At 42.5% G+C, this 24,912-nt stretch overlaps 1 protein-coding gene across 8 annotated transcripts in view; it reads left to right on the top strand.

The window, feature by feature from the left end:
• SORCS1 (sortilin related VPS10 domain containing receptor 1) overlaps positions 1-24,912 on the top strand; it is a 436,617-nt gene that overhangs the window by 292,580 nt on the left and 119,125 nt on the right. For all 8 annotated transcript variants that reach the window (XM_083616531.1, XM_083616537.1, XM_083616535.1 and 5 more), the window contains exons 10-17: positions 406-552; positions 4,587-4,689; positions 5,390-5,466; positions 11,866-11,957; positions 12,781-12,888; positions 13,715-13,832; positions 14,941-15,071; positions 24,615-24,728. In XM_083616531.1, the coding sequence (XP_083472657.1) occupies positions 406-552; positions 4,587-4,689; positions 5,390-5,466; positions 11,866-11,957; positions 12,781-12,888; positions 13,715-13,832; positions 14,941-15,071; positions 24,615-24,728 (890 nt within the window). The remainder of the gene's footprint in view (positions 1-405; positions 553-4,586; positions 4,690-5,389; positions 5,467-11,865; positions 11,958-12,780; positions 12,889-13,714; positions 13,833-14,940; positions 15,072-24,614; positions 24,729-24,912) is intronic.

Raw genomic sequence — 24,912 nt, 5'->3', positions numbered from 1 at the left:
ACCTTTGCTGGCAACCCCCTGTACCCCATCCGGAAAGGAAGTTGCCCTCCAGAGAGGCACAAGGGGGTGCAGGAGTCAGAAGGAAATGGGAAACTTTCATTGCTTGGGATTCATTAAGTTAACTTACCATCCTATCCAGACCATTATGTTCCCATCTTTGTTTCATGACTTTTCATTGCCAAAACCGTCCCTTACAGTGTCTGAACTTTGAATCCACAGTGGTGTTTTATGTTATTCCTTTTCTAGCCTGTGGTTTATAAGGCAGCCTTTGATGCATTTTTCACCCAAGAGTCTGCTGTATACTCAGGCTATACACCATACCCCAAAGCTGGATTTGACAGGTAACAATGCATGCACAATCTGTGTCAAATTTATCTGTTTTTCAGCCATGCCAATTTTTCCTAGGTAGCAGGGATAAAGGGAATGTTCTTGGCTAACAAGAAGATTGACAACCAAGTGAAAACTTTCATCACCTACAATAAAGGAAGAGACTGGCACTTGCTACAGGCCCCAGACACAGATCTGAGAGGAAACTCGGTTCATTGCCTCCTGGTAAGTGAAGGTTTGTGGGGACAATGGGGCGGGGGGTGGCTTTTTGTGACAACAGAATGACATGATCCATTAAAAATAAATGCATCTTCCTCCAGGGTTGCCTCTTCCCCAGTAGTACATACTATGTGAAAACTCCATTATGGAGGTTTCTAGCATCTCTGGAATGAGAATCAAGCTGTTATTGTATTTAAGGGGGGAGCATGTGCATTACTGAACCTTTTCCCTGATTCATTCAGTTTTGGCAATACAGGATGGACTTCGTGCCAAGTCAGATGGCAAGAGGGAGTTCTTTGTAGGTGCAAATGGGAGACAAATTTGGATATTTGTATGCTTAGGTATCTTAGGGTGACCCTGGTGTGAATAATAGTACCAGGTGATGATATGGAAATCTACACAATAACTTGTGGTAAAATGTGTGACTTCTTGTCTCATAATCTGAGTCTCTCTAAGAAGGATATGTAGGACCTTTGCTTAAAATGGAAACAAATACAGTGGTACCTCGGGTTACAGACACTTCAGGCTACAGACGCTTCAAGTTACAGACTCCGTTAACCCAGATATATGTAGTACCTCGGGTTAAGAACTTTGCTTCAGGATAAGAACAGAAATCGTGCTTTGGCAGTGCGGTGGCAGCGGGAGGTCCCATTAGCTAAAGTGGTACCTCAGGTTAAGAACAGTTTCAGGTTAAGAACGGATCACCAGAGCAAATTAAGTACCATGAAGTTCATGAAAGTTCATGAAAGGCTGTATATTTCCCTTTTCTCCAGTCACATGCACCTCACTAACTCATTTCAGCAGACCAACCTAATTAACACCTCTTGGACTGTCCCAGTGCCCTGCTATCAATCCAAGAGTGAAGATGCACTATCAGAGCAATTCTGTATGGTGACGAGTTCAGACATTTATCCCTAACCTCGAGAAGGACAAGGAAACCCACCTGGACTCTTGCACTTTAAACAGCTCACAACAATCTGGGACCTGAGCAAGTGCCATAGCATTGCATATGTACTCTAGGCAGATGTTTGAAGTTATTGCATAAAGGGCAGAACGCCTAGCTCACTCTTGATTATACATGTAAAGATTAGGATCAGGAAAATGAAGCTGAATTCTGTAGAGATGTGTCAGCCTTGCAAAACTTCTCTCCCCACATCTCCTTTTCATTTCTCCTCAAGTTTCTTGGCTAGTCTGCGCTTCTTTGCTCCTCACCCGATCAGGATTTGTCTGCCATCTTGTGGTCCTCAAGGGTACTTAAGAAGGAGAGGGTAGAACTTTTCCTCCAACATATACATAAAGGGTCATCATATTGCGTGGAAGTCTGTCAAATGGCAGGTGTAAGAGATTCAGAGAAGACCGCGAAGATAGGGCAGAGAATTCCCATAGGCCTCAGAGAGGAGGAAGGGGAGTAAAACACGCCAGCAAAAGTTCAGCTTGTGCTGCGCCCATCAAAGCAAAGTAGGGGAGAGTTGCGTTAAACTTTTACCCTGTAAAATACAGCAGCCATCTTAAACAGCCCAATATGAAAGTATTAAAAGGAGAGAGACTGAGGAGGCAGTTACCTCAACTGGGTTGCAATGCTGAGTAAATTACTTCAAATTGCTCATGGTTTAAACATGCCAGGGAAGTGGTGGTGTGTATGAGTTTGGTTTTTAAAGATGTGTTTTCCAGCTTGCCCTTCAGAATAGATAACATTATCAAGGCACATAAGTCTTCATGCCTTTTGCAGATGCTCTTCAGCCCACCGAGTTTGCTGCTTTGTAACATCCCCAGTTGGATTGCTACAATGTGTGACCCTTGCAAGGCTGTCAGTTACTGTTATGGTGTTTGGTATATTGTTCTTGTGTAGTGACAGGCCCATTTATTTGATTCTGCTCTGCTCTGCATGTTTGCTTCCCTCCCCCCCCTCTCTTTTGTGTTGCCTTTTGTGACATCAACAAGAGATCACACCCCACCTCCCAGTACTTGGTATCCTACTCATCTCTTGGCAGCACACACCATATTGACTTCACCATAGTGAAAGCCTCTCTGAAGAGGCATAAATGCTGAAGAACATGAAGAACACTTTTGTTCCCAGGGGTCTCACCTTGCATTGGGCAGGCGGGGGAATGAATCATCTGATACAAAGCTTGTTGGCATTTAGTGGTAATCTGCTTCCCAGTGGCTTTTGCGGTTATTTATTAACTGAGTAAATAACAGGTTGGGAAGTAACCTTGGTAGGCCTTTTGCATGTGTAGCCACTGAGATTGTTTTGACCTTTGAGGGATTATGCTAGCCTCTGGAGAACATTACAACCCCGGGCATTAGGAATGAAGAGGATATGCCCTTGTTTTTATTATTTGCATTCACTGTTCTTCTCTTCCTGCCACCTGCTGCCAGCAACCGCATGGAGAGATGCTACAGATTTTGTTTAGTAATGATAGAACTTTGCTGTGTGTTGGGAGAAAGATAGCTGTTCCCTCTCTGTAAAATAATAATAATAATAATAATAATAATAATAATAATAATAATAATAGCAGCAGCATCACTGGAAGCAGGAAGGTACCCCTGTGTTTGCTCTCTGAATCTAATGTCATAAGTATATTTAAAAACAAACAAACAAGAACTAAGAGGAGACCTGCTATTAGGCAGATGGTAGGCTTCAGATGCAGGGGACAGTAGCACCAGTGCCCTCCTGGTGACAATAATTGTACTGGGTTTGGCTGGCTGCTTTACCTGGCTGCCTTCTCCCACTGTGTCACAGACCATGCCATTGAGAAAGGTCTCTGACTGAGCAAGCAGGCAGGGAGGCAAACAGCTCAGGCCAAACAGTTAATCAGACACCGTTCATCCATTACTCTGCTTATATCCATTTGTTTAAGCAGGAAACAAGCAGGTGCCAGGTGGCTTGGTGAATCAACAGGAACAGATGTTATAGAATCATGGAATTGTAGAGTTCGAAGGGACCCTGAGGATCATCCCTGCAATGCAGGAATAAGCAGCTGTCCCATACAGGCATCAAGCCCGAAACCTTGGTGTTAACTGGACCATGCTCTAACCAACTGAGCTATCCAGCCTGTTGGAGGGCAAATCTCTGTGTGGGGTGCCCTTCACCCCCTGTGGTAGCCTGTCACCCCCAGGTGTGTTGGAGTACCTGGTCTGGTCAGCTTCCATATGTAGAATGGAATAGTAGGTGAATGGGCATCACCTTGACTTTTGCTTTGGTTTTAGGCTGGCAGTGGTATATTGTTTGATAGGGCAAATACCCCTTTCTGTTCTAAACTTAAAATTTTAAAACAACAGCTAACACTCATGAGGTGAAAAGGATTTTGCTGTTGATTTCAGTGCAGTGAGAACGTTGCTTCAACACCAGCTAAAGGTCACATGGGAATGGCAGCAGGTGGATGTGGAGACATGCCTAATGGTTGCTGTGCATGGATTTCTTAGGCACGCAGAGCCTTCACACACACACGCACACACACACACACCTGTGTGTTCCTTTAAGGTGTTCAGGTAGGACATTGCCACAACGTTTTCCATCTTTGGCAAACAGCTGATTGACACAGTCACTGCTTTTAGCAGCTGCTGAATATGTGGAACATCCTTAAGCCTATAACATGGTACATACAAGTGATTTAAGAACAATGGCTATTGTGGCACCTTCAAGACTTACTTGTGAGCTGGATTCCATTTCATCAGATGCATGGGGTGTGATCCTCAGTTGTCAAACACACAAACACAATGGTGTAAAGGGGGGAAATGTAAAGTCTGCAGTTAAATAAGAGTGGACATTTTTAAAAAGTACAGTTTGTGACAATTCAATTATAGCCTAAATGTATGAAAAATTATTTTTCTCAGTGACAGTTATTGGTCATCTTGCTTAGGGGATGGGAAGGAAAACCATTTTCTCCATTTAGACCCAAATGAATAAAATTGAACTTTTTTTAATAAATTGCAGTTTGGCAACTTCAAATTGGAGATTTCCTCTGAAGTTCCTTTGGAAAGTCTACCCTATTTCTATCTCTACTACTTACATGCATTTTCTCTCTTTCCTCCCCAAGCCCTATTGTTCCCTTCACCTACACCTGAAGGTTTCAGAAAATCCATACACTTCAGGCAACATTGCCAGTCGAGATACTGCTCCAGGCATCATTGTGGCTTCTGGTAGGAAATGTTTCAGTTCTATGTATAGATGTTTACATCACTTTTTAGACTGAGAGTTGAACTCTTCAAACTGCAGTTAATGTGGAATCGTGGTCACAAGGCTTGTAATCTCACCTCTGACACTAGAGGGCCTGAGCATGTCATAGTCCATGGGTAGGCAAACTAAGGCCTGGGGGCCAGATCCGGCCAAATCGCCTTCTAAGTCCAGCCCACGGACGGTCCAGGAATCAGTGTGTTTTTACATGAGTAGAATGTGTCCTTTTATTTAAAATGCATCTCTAGGTTTTTTGTGGGGCATAGGAATTCGTTCACCTCCCCCCCCCCCCGGCCAAATAGTCCAGCCTCCCACAAGGTCTGAGGGACAGTGGACTGGCCTGCTGCTGAAAAAGTTTGCTGACCCCTGTCATAGTCTCTTGCTTTCTAGTTCCTCACCGTCATCATAGAATCATAGTACTGGAGGGTCATTTAGTCCAAACCCTACAGTTCAGGAATTGAACGTCATGAAAACAGTACTGATTTATCTTACAGGTTTGTTGCCATCACATAGTGCACTTTAAACATAATGTTTGAAAGCTCTGTATAAATGCTTATCACCAGGATTCATTTACGGTACTAAATTGGCCATGTGGTGTGGTTTTCAAACCAAAAATACACAGTCTTAAGTTGTTAACTTCAGATAATTGTGGGGTTTCTTTTACAGGTAATATTGGAAATGAGTTGTCGGACAATGATATCAGCATGTTTGTTTCATCTGATGCTGGAAACACGTGGAGACAAGTGAGTAGCAAATGAAAAGAATTGCCAGTGGAGGCCAGGTAATGTAAACTACTTGCAAAAAGTAGCTGTGCCATGGTAGGGAATCTGTAGCTCAGAGTTGCATGTGCCGCTCCTCCCCACCCCAGTCTAATTTCACATGGCCCTCTAGATGTTGCAGGCCCACTCCTGCTCTTTGAATCGCTACTCTGGGAATTATTTCTTGTTCTACATCATGTGTATATATGGGTGTGTTTTTTTGGGGGGGAGGGGAGATGTGTTTGAGTAGAAGTGGCTGCTACTCAGTGATGCAAGTTGGGATGAGGGGACCCCTGCATTGAGTTGTAGAGTGAGAGGAGCTAGGCAAGTCTGTTGCACAAGGGCTGATGAGCATCACTGGTTCTGGTGATGCCTCAGCCAAAAGTCACAAACAGCCAAATTTAGGTTAAATACAGAAGTTATCCCTGAATATGATTCAGAAAATTCTCACAGCCTGACTGAGACACAGCCTTTGTGAACTCACTGTGCAAGTTGACTCAGTCTGTAGGAGTTACTCTTCAGTGCTCATTCAGTATTCATCTGATATCTGTATTCTCATGATATTTTCCTTAAGAGTCTTTCAACACAAGTCATTACATTTATATCCTCAAGATTTATGCGTTATGGAATTTTCTTTTTTAAAAAATATGAAGTCGTAAGAACTAGAAATGTACTTTGTTTCTTCAAATGAAAGCTCAGTGTAGGAGTCTCAAGATGCAGAAATCTTGCCCAGTAGCAAATTCTCCACTTGCACAATGACTGAGTGGAACCTAAAAATATGCTCACCCCCAACAAAGGTCATTGAATTGAAGCCACTGCTACAAAATTGGAAGAAATGCAATCCATCACCAGATCAGTTCACATATTCCAGGACCCATGGGGAAGGTGAGATCCAAGTTCAGGGGATCATGCTCCCATTACTGAAGGAGCAGAATCATAATGAAACAACACATTGGTTAGAGAAAAAAAAACATAAATATAAAGTATGATGTAAATTCAGTTAAAGATTATCTTGTGACCAAAAAGGGAAATTGTTTCAAAAATAATATGAGTCTTCCTTTTGCCTAAATCAGGCATAGGCATAATCCCTGATCACTGGTCCTGTTAGCTAGGGATGGTGGGAGTTGTAGTCCCAAAACATCTGGAGGACCAAGTTTGCCTATGCCTGGTCTAAATGGATGCTTCTTGTAACAACTGCTGCTTGCCATGCTGTTTGGGCCTTTTGGGTACCACAGAAATTGACTAACCTGGAGGATATTAATTTTCTTCAGCTGCTATAAGAGTCAGCCCCACAACCACAGAATGTTTAGCTGGTTTATGTCCTTGATGATGCACCTTAACAAGTAACATTTAGCAAGTAAACTTAAGGCATTCTGTAGCTAATAAAACATCAATCGTATTAGGAGTAAGACTTCTGTATTTACAGAACACCTGTGTGCTACTCTTTTAAAGGCAATTTATTAGGGCTTTTATGAGTTTTCAGAGTGCTTGTGTAGATGGCCACTCTTGCACCAATCCTCATGAGCACCGTCAGGCAGCAGAGCAGATACTTCTTGAGCACCTTGGATGGCTTTGGATTCATTTACTTGGAATATGTGAAAAAAATCTCAATTTTTTTGGGGGGGTGGGGGAAATTCAGGGCTTGTACATTGAATTGAACAATCTTCCTCTCCAGATTTCATGGCAAGACCTGTGGCTCAAAACTCAAAACTTTTCACAAAGCCAAACCAGAGCCACAACCTCGGGCTTCCTGCCCTTAGGAGCCAACCCCTAGGGCCGAGGTCTTTTGCCCCCCCCCCCCAATAAAATATTTGAGTGGGGCGGGCCCCAACAAGGTTGATGGGCACACTTTGTGATTGATTATGCAGGGCAGGGCTTACCTGCTCCCCATGTTTTATTCAAGTGCCTTCATCTGATACAATTCTAGATGCTGTTGTTATCAACATTATAGCCAGTCCTTTTATAACACTACGATAATCTTTTATATCCCCTTTATAACATTACCACATTCTTAACAGCAGGAACAAGCTACAGCAGGAACTAAGACGTCTAGGTGCTTAAATAAATACTTGCCTCTATTCTATTTTAATTCATTGCCTTTCTGGTTCTCTTGTTGATCCTTGCTCCTGCTCTTATTATTTTATGAGAACAGGGAAGTGTCATTCATTATTTACATTCCCTTACTCGCGGTAAAATATTCTTATTAACTTATAATGCAAGTCATACTAACTCTATTCCTTGGTTATCAGAGCCTTCAGAAAATATTGCAGATTCCACCACCATCACAAGATAATCAGTGAATTCAAGGCAAATAGAAACCTCTCCTAAAATCCAACAGAAGTATTAATTAGAAAGTAAATTTGACAGTGCAAGCCTATGCATGCCTACTCAGAAGTAAATCCTGTTGATTTCAATAGGACTTACTCATAGTCTAAGGCTTTGCAATCCTAAGCACCTTTTAGAATAGGTCTTATTTGAATTCAGTAGTACTTGTTTTTTGTTAAAATACAAAGCTGATATAGCTTAATAGCTATCTAATGCAGTCTTATCCAACCTAATGCTCTCCAGTTGTTTTCACCCACAACAGCCATCAGCCCCAGCCAACATGGGCAGGGATGACGGACTAGATAAACTAACAGTAAGGCAGTCCCCCCCTGTTTTTTCTTATGCTACATTTAAATAGCCCTAAATATCAGTCCCAATAAGCAGCACACATTTGGGGATTATTTTTTCCCCAGATTTCATGAATACCCCAGTGGAAAGCTGTCCACAATTGCAAATACAGTGGTACATCGGGTTACAAATGCTTCGTGTTACAAATGCTTCAGGTTACAGACTCCGCTATCCCGGAAGTAGTACCTCGGGTTAAGAACTTTACCTCAGGATGAGAACAAAAATCGCACTGCGGCAGCGGGAGGCCCCATTAGCTAAAGTGGTACCTCAGGTTAAGAACAGTTTCAGGTTAAGAACGGACCTCCAGAACGAAGTAAGTTCTTAAACAGAGGTACCACTGAGGCCTTCAGGAGCCCTAGAATTGTGGCCTAAACACTGGAATTGCATACATTCTGGGAATGGATACAAGGGTTTATGGGTTCATCTTGAATTTCACAGAGAATGTCCAATCTTTTCTTAAATGCTGGGTGCAACAATGTTTCAGTCACTGGGCAGCTAGAGGCTGTGGCCTTGAGAATCTGAATTCGGTCTTGCCAGATCAACCCCTGTCTTCTCTAGATGGTCCATCAGACAGATCAGAGACAGTGAGAATGGCAAATAGAGCACCTTTCTTGTCCTGAAACCATTACCTTCACAGAGGTTCTTGGTACTATAATCCATGCAAGGTTTAAAATCCAAGAACACAGTACTTAGGCGTAATGTGCAATGTAGTGGTTTATTGTTCTGCACATCTGTGAGCCTATTTAGGATATGTCTGTCTCCAAAATATCCAGCACCTCCACTGATCAAGAGATAAGGGGGATGCATTCAGATGCAGTCTCCAGTCATTAGCATCACTGAGTGGAAAGCGAGAATAGCAGTTGCCATTTTGAAGGGCTCTGGCACTCTGCTGACTTGACAAGTTACGCAGGTAACGAATTAAAGCTGAAGCAGCATTTAACAAACCCTCTGGCAGGAACCCCATCCCCATCCTATCACGCCTTTTGTTACCTATTTTTGATATGAACAAGAGAATAAAAATAGCATGCTAAAAATAACTCTGGCATTGATCCAGAAAGAGAGAGAAGTACAAAAGAAGAGCCTTGCTAAATAAGACTAAAGACTTATTTTAGTTTTCTGTTCTCATTGTGGCCATCAAGAAGCCTGAGCTCAGGAGTAATCCCCTGATCATGAGGCAAGCAAACCACATCAAAGCCTGTTTTTCTGGACTCATCCCCCAACCCACCCCAATAGTGCCACCTACCACTAGTAGAATCCAGGTGGCTTGGTACTTTTTATATTGTGAAATATAAATTTCACATAAATTACAATAGGATGAAATTCAATAGGATGTGTGAATTTCAGCTTTAAAATACCTGCTTATCAGTTACCATTCATAAGAACAACCTTCTGTTCATCTCTCACACAACTAGAAATTGCGATTTCCAAACAAGTTCTTCCTCTCTCCACTCTTTGTTTCCCTGCCTGAGTACCAACATGTAATGAGCTTTGGCAATCAGGTAATGAGATGGACAACAATGCATGGTTGTTGCACATCAGTAAATATGTTTTTAGTAAGTAGTTGGCGTTTAATTAAAGTGCAATAACTACCCTCGTAAAGTGGAGTCAAGTACATACTTAAGTGGAATTAACAAAGCAAAGAGTAAGTGCTGAACTGACAATAACTTAGCCTTCTAAACATATAATGTTGAGGGTCATTGCTAGCATGCTGAATTCCAAATGCATTTATGGTTGCTGATTTAAAACATATACGACATATAGATATATTTATTTATTGGGGGCGGGGAGAGTTAATTCCTGATAACCAAAGTGGTATCTCTAGTTGTCAGAGCTGCCCGGGGTCCCAGCTCACAAAGGACCAATGCCACTTCGTTGTTAAATACGAAAGTCTTTATTGAAGTTCAGTTTCACTTCCAGAGCCGCAGCGTGCAGCTCTACGTCTCAAACTTTAGACCGCTAATGCTCCATCTGAGTCTCCTCCCCCCAGACACCAGTTTAAGACTCTAGCTTTACTCCACCTCTTCCTCTGTTCTTTCCGCCTCTGGTTCCGCCTGTCCGTTGGGGTCTCGCCCTTTCTAGCCTCTTCTCCCGCTGATTCCCCTGAGCCTTCTCCCTCCCTCCGGCGGGCTTTAGGAGCTGGTTCCCCATCCGGGTCTCCTGCTGTCCCCCGCGCCTGTACATTTGAACTTGGCGCGCGCGCCCAGCCAGCAACTTTCCTCCTGACCGTTTCACTGCTGCTGTCACTGCTTCCCCCTTCGGGGAGGCTAGCTGCAACTGACCTCCCCTCCGTTGGAGGCGTGGTCAGCCCTGACTCACCTTCTCTCCCCGCTGGAGGAGACGCTGGCCCTGACACATGTGACTCTTCCCCCCCACTACGCTCTGGTGGGGAAACTGGTCCTGATCCCCCGCTGCTGCTTCGGGGTTCCCTGCTGGCTCCTTGTTTCTGGTGCGTCCCCCCTGGGACCCCCCTTGCCCTGACCATCGGCGCCCCCTTCTGGGAATCTTCTGATTCGCTGGAGAAGCTCATGGAATCTCTCGGGCCACTGTCATACTCCCCTACGCTGCCCTCGGATTCTTCCCCTTCGCTCTCCATTTCCTCTCTCCCCTGTGCTCCTGCTCCTGAGCCCCTGACACTAGTGAACAAGACCCTCTAGTGGGTCGAAGAGGAATGGACTCGATTCCTTATCTTTTGGGTAAATCACCTTGAGCCTTTATTTTTGGAGAAAGGGAATACAAATCATGATAATACAGTGGTACCTCAGGTTACGAACTTAATTCGTTCTGGAGGTCCGTTCTTAACCAGAAACCACTTTTGCTAATGGCGCCTCCCGCTGGCACCACACCGCTGGCAGACGATTTCCGTTCTCATCCTAGGGCAAAGTTTGCAACCCGAAGTACTACTTCCAGGTTAGTGGAGTTTGTAACCCGAAGTGTTTGTAACCCGAGGTACCACTGTAGCAGCATCAAAAAGGAAATCATTCTTGCCCACAGTGCATGTTATTCTGAGTCCATATTTCTTGTTGCAAACAGCACATGCTTAACGGCCCCATTTGTACTATACATTTAGAACTATCATACTATTTTAAACAGTCATGGCTCCCCCCCAAAAAAAAAAATCTTGGGAGCTGTAGTTTGTTAAGAGTGCTGATTTTTTAGGAGACCCCTTCCCCCCTCACAGTGACAATTATTAAGAGTGGTTTAACAATCAGTCACTCTTCCCTGGAAATTTTGGTGAACATGTCTGTAATTTAGACCCCCTCAGAGCATGGTGGTTGGTGTCATCTCTGTGGTTGCTTCCAATGACATTTCAAAACCTCAGTCCATGTATTTACATAGCACACAAGCAAAGCACTTCCCAAGAAGTGCCATTTGCATGCAAAGCAGAACAATGGGGGTGGGGGCAAAGATGGAGAACTAGCTTGAAGCAATGGATTGTTACCAGTGATGATTACAACTGCATCTAAGTATATATGAAGAGGGAAGTATATATGAAGGATTACAGCAAAATCCTGCAAAACTCTTCTAAGCTCAGCATTTGTGTATTTGATATATTGAATCCTAGCAGAATCACAGAGTAGACCAAGGCCATTAGGAAGTCTTTTACTGATATGATTGCAAAACTGTGACCTATGTATTTCAGTGTTGCCTAGAAAGCATGCATTCCCAGACTAAGGCAAGTTAAACTTAGTCCTTTTTAATGTATTTCTCCAGATCTTTGAAGAAGAACACAGCGTTCTTTATCTGGATCAAGGTGGGGTTTTGGTTGCCATGAAACATACGTCGCTGCCTATAAGACATCTCTGGTAATTACTGTAACTTCTCTGATCTCATTAGTCATGAAGTCCTTCATTATATATTACACGCCATTGGCAATCGGGCCGTGACTAAATATTTTAACTAAGTGTCAAGATATGCCAATTAAGAAACTGACATGCTTTCTCTCTTGATCGCACTAAAGCTATTATTACAGTTTCACACACAAGATGTGCAACAGAGTATACCCTTTAATGGCCCTATTGCCATTTGGGTTAATATTAAGGAGCTGAACTTCTTTACTTCCCCTGAGGTTTGGGAGCCTGGAATCAAAAAAATTATTAGTAATCACAAACCCTTCCATCTTCTAATCTGACAAAGTTCCATATATTCTTTTTATATACATAATAAATCTACTGTTTAAGAATCCTGCAGAATATATGGATAATTGTAACCGCCCCCTACAGTGTTTTGCATTTAGCAACACTGAATTTGATCCATCTACCATTTTACTTCACATTCTTCTAATGCCATGAGATTATTTTGAAGACTCACACTCAGGCCACACTGCTTCACATGGCATTCAATATATGACGTAAAATCAATGCCAGTCCCATGGGAAATCCTATGTTCGTCTTTCTCCACTGTCAGTGCTTTGATATTTAAGACACTTACATGGCCGGGAACCATATTTTGTGGAGCTTTGCAGTTCCTAAAATCTGTTTGCGATAAGCTGTCTTGTATAATGTAGCTCAAGTTCTTGAATCTGAGTCATTTTTGCCATGTACAGCAAATAGGTGGTTCCTTTTCTTTACATCTTCTTAAACAGTGTTTCCCCCCAAAAAAGTTGTTTTCCATTTGTGTTTTCATTAGGTTAAGTTTTGATGAAGGAAGGTCCTGGAGCAAATACAGCTTCACATCCATCCCACTTTTTGTTGATGGCGTTTTGGGAGAACCTGGAGAAGAGACTTTGATAATGACGTAAGCAGATAATCCATAGTGAATATATATAAAAGCTAATAATCAGATGAGATATCATTTCTAACCTTTGAAGGCAAGGGAAAGACTCTTCACTGCTACATTTAAAATGATCCCAAGAATGTAGTACATTTTTGTTAATTATATCGTAAGTTATGTCACATTTCTTACATTTCATAAAAATACACAAAAAAGTTTGGTAGTACTTTGGGCATTTTACTTACATTATAATTAATTAGTTTAACTGAAGGCAGATACTGAACCAATTGTAAAACATGCAGTTGGTAGACAAACTTAGTTGGAAGCGCTACACTTGCTTTATTTCAAAATAATTTGCTTCTAAGTATATCTTTAATATTGCTGTTTGAATTGCCACTTGCCTCATGAGTCATGTGCATTCAATCCACTAACAGCTGTTTCATATGTCATGCATCAATCAGTGATGAGTACTGAAGAAAATATTTTGAATAAATCCCTATTGCATTTTTAATTTGCAATTTTTCTTTTCTATTATAAATTTATAACACATGATGAAAAACCCAACACACTATTTTGACACCACACATGTGCAAACACTGATCTTGGCAAGTTGGGAAGAACGAAGGACATTCGGAGTTTTGAGAAGCTAGAAACTACTCACTGGTATTGCTCCACAAAAACATTGCCACACTTACTTCATTGTTATGTGATAGAGTTTTGCATTTAGTTCAGCTATCTGGGCTACTATAAATTCACTACAGGTTGATTCAAAGATACTAAATATGGATAAATGTATGCTCTTACTCAAATGATTACTTTTTCTGGTAACAGTTCAGTATGTTTTGTGCAGGGTTTTTGGGCACTTCAGCCATCGCTCTGAATGGCAGCTGGTGAAGGTGGACTACAAGTCAATCTTTGACCGACGGTGTGCTGAGGATGACTACCGTCCCTGGCAGCTTCATAGCCAGGTAAAAAAGTGTGTGCCATTATAATCTGTGACCAAAGATATAAAGTTCTGTTCACCCTGATTTATTTGCCTGGCCTCCTGTAGGGATCTGATATATGCAAATTCCAGCTGTGGTAAGCGGGCACTTACAGTAGAAGGTGGACCTTGGGCTTGCCGATCAGAAGGTCGGTGGTTTAATCCCCACAACAGAGTGAGCTCCCGCTGCTCTGTCCCAGCTCCTGCTAACGTAGCAGTTCAAAAGTACACCAGTGCAAATAGATAAATAGGTACCACTGTGACAGGAAGGTAAACAACTTTTCCATGCACTCTGGTTTCCATTACAGTTTAGTTATGCTGGTCACATGACCCAGAAAGCTGTCTGTGGACAAACAGCAGCTCCCTCGGCCTGAAAGCAAGATGAGCGCTGCAACTCCATACTGTAGTCGCCTTTGACTGAACTTAACCGTCAAGGGTCCTTTACCTTTTTTACCAGCAGGTTTATGTTTATCTGCATTCCTTCTCACACACACATTCACACACACACACACACATACACACACACACACTTCTTTGCAGGAGTGTTTTTGCGTTCCTCAGCTGGAGTCTTTGTAGTGTTAAGGAAAGAGTGGCCAATTTGCTTTGAAAGTGGAAGAACACATAAAACCACTAGCTATTTCTAATTTGTTAAACAAAGAGCCTCAAATGGGAGGGGGGTGTTTGTGTTGGTATCCATCCATCTATCTATCTATCTATCTATCTATCTATCTATCCATCATCTCTCTCTATCATCTATCATCTATCATCTATCTATCTCTATCATCTATCTGTAGGGGTAAACCTCACCATTATGAGGGAGTGGAATTCTGTGTCATAGAATTCTAATAAAATCATTTCACCAGCACAAGCATTTCCTCTTGCCAGATCAAACACCCTCCCCTTTCCTCCCCTTCTGCCCTGTTCTGGGAATTCTCCTAACCCTAACCCCCTCCCCCCAGAGCCTACTGGGAGTGAAGGGTGCATTGGGAGAGGAGAGGAGGAAAGCCCTGTTGTGCAAGCAGGACTTGTTGTTTTGGCTCTAAACCACACAACTATTTGATTGAATTCATCCCATTGTTTTTCTCTCACCTCAGGGAGAAGCATGCATCATGGGAGCAAAAAGGATCTACAGGAAGCGTAAGTCAGAAAAGAAATGTATGCAGGGCAAGTACGCGGGAGCCATGGCATCTGAACCATGTGTCTGCACAGAGGCAGACTTCGATTGGTGAGTACCGCTTTCAGCATTTTAGCGAGGCTATAGTTTATATGGTCCTGATAATGAACATAACGTTGGCAAGGGCACTGGAGACTAGGAATGCCTGAGGAATTTGATTTCAGTGAATCCTGATGTGAACTGACTTGATCCCACCTCCCAGCCTAATATTCAAACGAGGAAGTAATTATTCTTGTATTTCAAATTTTGTGATACAATTCTAGGCTGAAAAATGCATTAAATTGCATTTGTATTGTGTGATGAAATACATATTTAAATATTAATAAGAGTATTGATTTCCCTGCAGCTTTTGTGTTTTTTTAAAATAAATAAATGCACAAGACATTCAAGACAAGCCTTTTCTAAAAGTTTGCTGCAAAATACGTAGAAGGGGATTTCTTTTCTGCCTCTAAATCATGAATTTTCCACACCAGCAGTCACAATCACCATATTTTTCCCTCTTTTGCAAGTGGTTAAAACCCTTCTTACTACCACCTTTTAGCACCCAGTCTGGGAGAAAAATTTAGCAGGAGCTGAGAAAAGAGAAGTGAGAAATACTGAAAAGTATTTTGTGTAAGATTTGAGAAATGGTTTGAGGAGAAGAAATTGGAGGACACCCAGGGCCCCAGGGAGTTGGCACTTATATTCCTTTCCATCACTTGGACCTCAGGGAGGTACAGTTTAGCACCCTGTTGATATTTTGCTTTTTGTATCCTGGATTATATGAATTACTCCTGCACTCAGCTGTAATGCTGTTTAACTGCATATAAATTCTTTTTAATTGCAATATTTTATTTCATAAAGTGTGTTCTTGTCATAAAATGTATGCACTTTTTATTTAGTTTGTGACTGCTGAACATAGTGCGCAAGCAAATTTATAGTTTTAAATATTGGCATTTAACTACTAGTGGGGCAACAGATTTAGGCAATGGGTGCTAATCCAGACATTTCTGTCGGGAATTCAAGCCCATATCAGGAGAAACTGGGAACAATCCCATGCACCCAGCTTGATTCCCTGTTGACTTCCCTGGCTGCATTCCCAGCCAGCGCAGGCAAGGTCTCGATAGGCGATTCTTCTCAAACGTGAGAAGAACACCCCCCCTCTTTCCTGCCCCCTGGCAGGGGAAAGAGATAGACAGAAACGTATTTACATGTCTTTATTTCTGTCTTTGCAGCGTTACAAAAAACATGACTGCTCTCTTCAAACTCCAGCAGTGTAGGGACTAACACTTCCTGCACTTCCTGGACAGGAACAAACGGAAGAGCTCATGTTACACTCTGAGCTAATTCCAGTGCTTCACACTGTGAATTGACTGTCCCTCTGTTTCCCACGGACAGTCCCAACATTCCCATCATGTTTACTTTTCAAGCTAGCAGTTTGCAGCTGCCTTGCTTCAATATCGTAACAATTTCATCCTATATTAGCAAAGAGGATCAGACTTTGTCTGAGGTGTGCAAGTAAAATGCCATTTTCTTGTGAAAAAGGACAATAATGAGTAATGCATTCCATTACCTTTAGACTTTCACAGTAGGGAGCAGATTAAGATTACAATCCTAACTCCATTTACCTGAGAGTAAGCCCCATTGAATTCAGTGGGACTTACTTTCAAGCAGACATGTTCAGGATTGCAATCTTGGTGCATATAGGCCGCCTCTGGCAATGAACCATTTTGTGCAAATTGACAAACAATACGTCAGAAACAAAAAAACAATGAGGCACCTGTCAGGACAATAGCAATTATATATCAATGGATATGTAAATTACATACATTGCAAAGCAGTTTTCATGCCTGGTTATGTATAATGTGCACATGTTGTTGTCGTTTAAAAAACAAAACTTGCTGTAGAAAATTAAGTTGAAAATCATTCATAGCAAAGAATCTGTGCCATGCAGGGGGTTTAATGGGTGAGTGGAAGAAAAAATGATGGATAATCCATTTCCAATGGATGCCTCCAGCATTAATATTATTTTTGTGGGGTGTTTTACCAATATGTAGATACACATTGGTGTATCAGTAGAACACTATGAAAAGAGAATCGTCATGCAATCGTGCATACTTATCACATCAAGGTTCCCTTTCTGCACTATTGTGTCATGGTGCTGATGCAGAAACATTCAATTTTAATCAGAAACTTCCTAATTTGCACTTCTTGTACTGTGTTGGGGGGCACCCAAAGTGGCTGGGGCAACCCAGTTAGATAGACGGCATATAAACAATAAAATTCTTATTCTTATTAAAACAATGCACGATCTGAAATGCAATTATCTTTCAAAATCTGTACTTTTCTGAATCTTGTGATGCAGTTCTCCAGACAACGTATGCAAAAATGTATATATTAGGAGAAAGTCTGTATAACAATGAGAAACTTATTTTAAAAAATTCCAAATTGCCACAGAAATGTGAAGAACTGAATCTAAGGATGGAAAAATGAAGCAAAGCCTATCTGATAGATAGATTGATCCATCCCTAATGATACCTGATTCTTAATACAAACTTTACTAATCTTATGTTCTCAGATGCAGAGCATGGGATAACTCGCATCAAATTATGTTTTCCATAGTTCAGGGTATTGTGGAAACAGCACTGGCGTCAGACATCCATTTATTTTTATGTCTTTCCAAAGTAAATTTTATGCTTTCCACAATTAATTATTCGAGCACCTACTACTTTGTTGTTGTTGTTGTTGGGGTGGGCATGAAAAATCTGTATTTACCCCAAAATAATGATTTTTTTTAAAAAAAATTAAAAAATAAACACTTACTGTGTGACTACAGATTGAAACTATTTCACCAGAAAGGTTTGAAAAAAACAATGTATGTTTCTAGAAACAGAAAGTAACGTATTGCCAAAATGATCTTTGGAAGAATGAGTGAGTTACAAAACAGGAAAGGAGTCAGCTTAGCAGAGAGATTACATTTGCATGCATTGCCTGCTTCTCACTACCAGGGGGCAATAGTGTTTCAGAAATGATTATCACAATGAAAATTGTGTAGTGCTCCTAAGGACAATATTACCTAGCAACTGCCTAGAAGCTAAATTGTATTTATTTAAGTAGTAAATGGATTATGGGGTGACACATATGTTATTAAAGCATTTATTTACCAGGTTTCCCAGCATTTTACTGCAGCATGCAAAGTATCACTCCAGCTGCAGATTTTATTTTTTATTCTGTACGAAAATGAATCTCAACATGTTTTTAAAAAATGGATCATTTCGCTTTTGTGCTAGGTTGGCTGTAACAGTGACCTCCATTACTTGTTTAATGCCTTAACTTGCTTTGCTAAAGCACCATGAATCAGAACAGCTTATCTTTATGTGAGGATAGTAAAAGGTAAAGGGACCCCTGACCATTAGGTCCAGTCGTGGCCAACTCTGGGGTTGCGGTGCTCATCTCGCTTTATTGGCCGAGGGAGCCGGCATACAGCTTCCGGGTCATGTGGCCAGCATGACTAAGCCACTTCTGGCGAACCAGAGCAGAGCAAGGAAATGCCGTTTACCTTCCCGCCGGAGCGGTACCTATTTATCTACTTGCACTTTGTCGTGCTTTCGAACTACTAGGTTGGCAGGAGCAGGGACCGAGCAACGGGAGCTCACCCCATCGTGGGGATTCAAACCGCTGACCTTCTGATCGGCAAGTCCTAGGCTCTGTGGTTTAACCCACAGTGCCACCCGCGTCCCTATGTGAAGATAAAAGACTTCATAATCAGAACAGACCTCATGGTGTGTCAAGGAGGTTTCTGTACCCAAAGTTATAGCCCCACTTCAATAATTACATGTTTGATATGCCCCCTTTCCTCCACCATGTAGATGATGGAGTAAGTGTTGGGACCACCACATAAATTCCTGAAGGTGCAGAATCCCCACCCATTTTTGCTCCCCAGTTTGAGGAAGACAGATTCCACACATGGAACCTCTCTGCACTAGGGAGCATTCACATGTAAATTTTGCAGTTCACATGACCACCATGGAAGGAACATAAGGTATACTACTCACCTACCATATGAATGCTGCAGGCAATGTATAATCATAAGAAGAGTTTCCTGGATCAGTTCAATGACCTCTCCAGGTCAGCATCCTGTTCTCACAGTGGCCAACCTGATGCCTATGGAAAGACGACAAGCAGAACCTGAGCACAACAGCATTCCCCACACCACACCACACAGTTTTCAGCAACTGGTATTCTGCTGTCAAAACTCAGATATCAACATGGAGGATAGGATACACCTCCTAAAATGGCGGCACTGATCCAAAGATTAACGAAATTATTATTTGAATCTTCTTACCCAAGTCAGTGATATTCTACATATAATCATGCACACACATAGACCTTACGTGGTCTCCCTCACACATCCCCGTGGGTTTTTAAACCTGAAAAAACCTCATAAGTGTTAAACCTCACTGCATAGAAAAGCTACTGGAGCAATTGTTACAGTATGGGTAACCGTTATGGTCGTGTGAAAGTAATAACGTAACATGCTGCACAATCTTTGTCTGCTCAGAAGCATGTACCATTGAATTCAGTGAGGCTTATTCCAAGGTAAAGTGGGTTTCATGATTGCAGCCTTAGGTGTCAGGCTGTCAGGGAACATGTCAAATACCAGTTTCAAACACCAGATGTCTGGCTGTAATGCTATTGATCTTAGCACACTCCCATTTTCAGATTTAAGTAGCGGGATTCATCCTTCGTCCCAACTGATGCTGATGCTTGTTGATTGCAAGGCTGATCAACAATGCAAGGCTGATGCTGATGCTTGTTGTGTCTGCAGTTAGGCAGCAATTTGTTGTTATCATCAGAGTTCTGTGTGCATCAGAGAGTAGACAAGAAATCCATTAGATTACAGGTCTGCAAGGTGAAAGAGCGATGCTAATGCCTCTCTAGTGAGATGCAAAGGAGTTGCTTCTGTCATTTCTCAGCATATTTCTCTCTCTCTGTGTAGGTAGGTGAATGAATTGATGTAAAGGCAGGCAGGGAGGGAGTTGCCAAAACCAAAAAATGTTGCAATCAAAAGTCAACATCTGTTTGCTTACTGCAGAGAGCTAGTTTTGTGGTAGAAACATACAAATGTATCTTAAATGGAAGTTAAAGTTGTTGCTGTTGTTTCACTACTTGTCCTTCAATTTAAAATCACAAGCCGGGCTATAGCACTTAAAACACAATGCTAAAAGCCCTGTTCCGTACCCAATAAGCACAGGGCGCCTTTGCCTGGCAGCACAAGGGCCCATAGATTGCAGCTAAATGCTGGGCAAGATTTTTGCTTAGTATCTTCTCCATGTGATGCACTCATAGGAAAAAGCTGTCCTTGTTGCAGAGGGGAAGGGAAGCCTATATAAGGCTGCTTTCCCTGGAGCTCACAGTCATTTTGGTATGAGAGCTTCCTTCCTGCCCACCCTCAGGTTAGAGCCTTCAGTGAGCAATTTTGGGTTGCTGGGTGACAGGACCGGAAATGATTTTTTTCTCTCTCCACCTGATTCACACTTTGTTGGGTTTCCCCCCCCCCCACCTTTCCCTTCCTTTGTTAGGCGGAAGAACGTTGTTTGTATGAGGGCGAAAATGGCATTGGGCAGGATTAACATAGCCTGGGGGGGGCCCGACATAAAGGGCCTGAGGGTTCAGTATCTTCCTGCTTGGAATCAGTAGTGAAGCTGCATGCTCCGCTACCGGGTCGAAGAGCAGGTGGGGATGTGGCTGCCCCCCCGGGGGGCATGACGCGTGCCCTGGGGGGTGGCACAGCACCCACAGAGGCGTGATGTGCGTTCTGGGGGTGTGACGTGGCGCCTGTGGGGGCCTGGCACCCAGCACGCGGGGGTGCGTGGCGTGTGTCCAGGGGGGCCAGAATAGTGGTGCTGGGGGTGGTCCGCTCCCTCCGCACTCCCGTTCCTCCGCCGGTGCTTGGAATCTGCACCTGGTCTCTCAGTGAGACCTTGCTTGCTTGGCTTGCACCATGGCAAGGTTCAACACTGGCTGACTCCCATCATACTGGTTTGGAGCGATCCAGCAGATCCATTCCATCAACATGGGACTTGTGGAATGATGAACTGATCCTGGGACCCAAAGCCATGCCAACCCTTGCCCTGTCTACTGCTATCAATAAAGGTTTGGCCTGATTTTATCCCATCACCGTTGTACAGTCTGCTTATTTTGCTGCTCTCATGGGCCACATAATGCGCCTGTCTGGGCAAACAGTTTCAAACAACTTACAATCTCAGAATTAAAGTGGAACCTAAAAATATACATCTCAGGTGTCAAAAGTCAGGGTAAAGAGGTATGCTATATAGTGAAGATGCCAGGAGGGAATCCAAAAGGTGTGTGCAGGTGAGAATTGTAGAATCTTCTCCACCAACCACACTTCACCTCCATGCATACACCTCCTTTTCCCAATGACTCTCCTTCCAGCTAGGTTCAGGCAGGAGAAGAGTTCAGTACTTCATGTCCATACATCCATCATGCTCTTAAAATTGGACCCCTAGTCATGCAAACACACAAATTGCCCTTTGTCACTCCCACACCTCCCACTCTTGTATCTTCAGAAATGCTGCTAGAGCTGTATCCTAGATTCAGGTAGGTAGCCGTGTTGGTCTGACACAGTCAAAATAAATAAAAAAATGGTCCAGTAGCACCTTAGAGACCAACTAAGTTTGTTCTGGGTATAAGCTTTCCCCTGCCCTATAGCTTATACCCAGAACAAACTTAGTTGGTTTCTAAGGTGCTACTGGACCATTTTTTTATTCAGCTGTATCCTAGGTGTGATGGACCCTGGGAAACATTAGATTCTCAGGGCAACTATATATTTAATATAGATGGAGGGGTCCTGGAAATGACCAATCCAAGGCTGCCAGGGCAAATGTTACAGTCCATCAAGAATGCTCTACTTAGACACTAGTGAGTATAACAAGCAAGGATGCATGCAATCTCTCAGTTCCAAAAGATTGCTTCCATTCTCAAGTTAACTTAGAGTCTACATGCCTCTTCTCCTAGTGCTTGCTCTAAAGCAGCTTTGGGGAGTTTCCAGACAGGCTTCTCATTGGGCATTCATGCCGATACATTCACATAAGCCTTACATAGAGGTTGTACAATGTTACCTATTTAGTGAACATTCTTCGTGACATCTTCAAGCGGAGATTACACAACATTGCCAGCTAGTGGTTGTTATCCTGCACTTTCCAAATTTTTAATCAGACATTTTGCACTTACAAAAGGGATGAGATAATTGTGCTGGAAAGTTTGGGATGCCAACCAAATTTTATGTGAATAAGCAATCTCTCTGGAAGTGCCCTTGCACCACTATTAAGCAACAAAGGGGGTGGGGGGGAGGTGGAGAAAGCATCCGAATAAGAGCATGTCCATACAAACATACATACAAATGAAGTGGCCCTGACAATAATGATAGAGATTTGAAGGGGTCCAATTGCCTCAACCAAGGGATATAGCCCATATCCACCAGTTCAGTATATTATGGGGGTATGGAGTTATATAGCATAGTAATCTATAGTATATAATATTGGTTCATTATATTGAATTGCATATTTATACAGATTCATTACTGATGAATCATAGACTATGAGGTCTGAATCATGATTTCATTGACAGAGTTCAGTCCTGGAATATATGAAGATATGCATCTCTGAGTATATGCAGAGTGTTTTTCTCTCTTCTACATCCAGCTCTCAAAACATCTTAACTAATGCAGGACTCCCAAGGCAATTCGAAGGACAGCTTGAGCCCTGCTTCTGCTCTTTTCAAAATTAAGCACTTGTGTCATCCATATCCAGCACTGAGCGATATCATCTAGGATTCCTTGCCTAGAAGAAAGGGTGCATGTAGCATAGAAACTCAAACTGATTAAATCAGGCTTTGAACACGTATTCTCTTTTCTGCATATTTTGCTGCTCTGCCTTTCACTTGATTATTGAACATGCTGTGAGAGTGCAGCGTTACAGCTTTTTAATTATATTGATACATGAGACCTCAGCAATACAAGCATTTCAGTGTGTTGACAATCAGATTACAGAGGAAAGAAACCTCATTTATAAATAAATGAAAATGAGTTTTATCACTTGTGGAATGATAATTTCAATAGCCTTTATGCTGTCTCTCCACTTAGGATGCTTATAAAATTATTTTGCATCCTTTGGGTAACCAAGTATCTGTTTGCAAAACAATTAACCAGTGTTTAGCATGCTTGCAAAAAGACTCAGGAATGTTATACATATGAAAGAGTGAAGTGAAAATGTTTGCTCAATTCCATTGCCAAAAAGAACGGATGGGGTCAGGGCTTTTTTTCCAGCTGGAACTCACAGGAGCTGAGTTCTGGCACCTCTAAGGTAGGCACCATTGCCATTCTAAAAGAATGAGGGGGGTGTTCAATGTGAGTTACAGAACCTCTTTTTCTAAAAAAATAGCACTGGACAGGGCTGTCCAACAAGTGCTAACTGCATCATCCCTTCTCTACCTCTGTACCTTTTCTTCTGCACTCTTAGCAGAAGTTCAGCCTTCATTCTCCCCTCCCTTTGCATATAACTTGTTTTCAAAGGAAATTGAGCAATTCCTGGGACAACACTCAGCTCAGTTGTGGACCACACATTTTGCACCCCAAAGGTCCCACATTCACCCTCTGACATCTCCAGTAAAAGGATCTCAGATATCAAAACTGGGGGGGCAATCTTAGAAACTAGTGGGGAGTCAGAATAGACAATCTACTGAACTAGATTGACCAATGGTGAGATCTGATATAAGGCAGCTTCATTTCCTCTGGCCATAGTTATCCTCTAGATAACTTCCAACATCACACAACAAGCCAGAGAAGTGAAGGCGACAAAATGCATGGGGAGTCTGGTACATATTCACTGTGCTTTGACCTACCCATCCACTGGGTTCTAAAGAGTAGTTTCTGATAAAATTATGATACTGAAATGAATGGTCATAATCCAAAATCAGCCAGGCTCAAATGCTGTATAGTTACTGACAGAGCCATACCTAGGCTTCCTTGTGCCCTTGGCAAGGAGCGATATCAGCACCCTCACCCACCCCACATGTGCCCTTGGCAAGGAGATGTATTGGTGCCTCTGAAGCCGGGAGAGACCAGAAACTCAAAAAGTTTGCGCTTTTTTCACCTTTCATGCTCTGCCAATGTCTTTCTCCATTGCTGCTCCCCTCTGCCTCTCTTCCTCCTCCTCCTCTGTTGGTCCATCTGTCTGAGCATGCAAACAGATGGAGGGGGGGGGCTCCTAGCCACTCCAAGCAAGAGTGGGGAGGTATGGTTTTTGAGCCATTGGTAGGAGCCAATTTGACCAACTTCTATGTATGCCCATGATTACTGATTGAGGCAAATGCAGACAAGAAGCCCAGAGCTGTAGAACACCACCCTCAAGTTGTAGACAGATATATGTATACCTGTGTGAAATCGATATATGTGCAGAAGACAAAGTAAGCTTCCAGGGCTGTATTTATGTGAATGTGGTATACCTCTGCAGCCTTCACTGTAACATGATCTCTCAGAATTATGTGCTTCTGATTCACATATCACTGAAACAATCTCTCCTTCATTCAAACCAGTGACTATGGATTTGAGCGTCACAGCAATGGCCAGTGCTTGCCTGCATTTTGGTACAACCCATCCTCCTTGTCAAAAGACTGCAGTATTGGTCAGAGTTATCTCAACAGCACTGGGTGAGTTGTTTTCAGATCAGACTTACCAGAATCTAGTTGTTAATATTATTTGTGAATGGTTGTTAAGCTTTCCTCATGCTGTTCATCAGGTCTATTGCAGTGCAAGGCTTCAAATGTGGAGGGGCTTGCCAAGGGATTCTAAGACAGTCTAGCTACCGGTGATGCATATGACCCAGCCTTCCCT

Source organism: Podarcis filfolensis (assembly GCF_964270895.1).
Source record: "Podarcis filfolensis genome assembly, chromosome: 5".
Lineage (NCBI taxonomy): Eukaryota > Metazoa > Chordata > Lepidosauria > Squamata > Lacertidae > Podarcis > Podarcis filfolensis.
The sequence above is the reverse complement of the archived record's forward strand: the minus strand, read 5'-3'. Positions and strand labels throughout refer to the sequence as shown.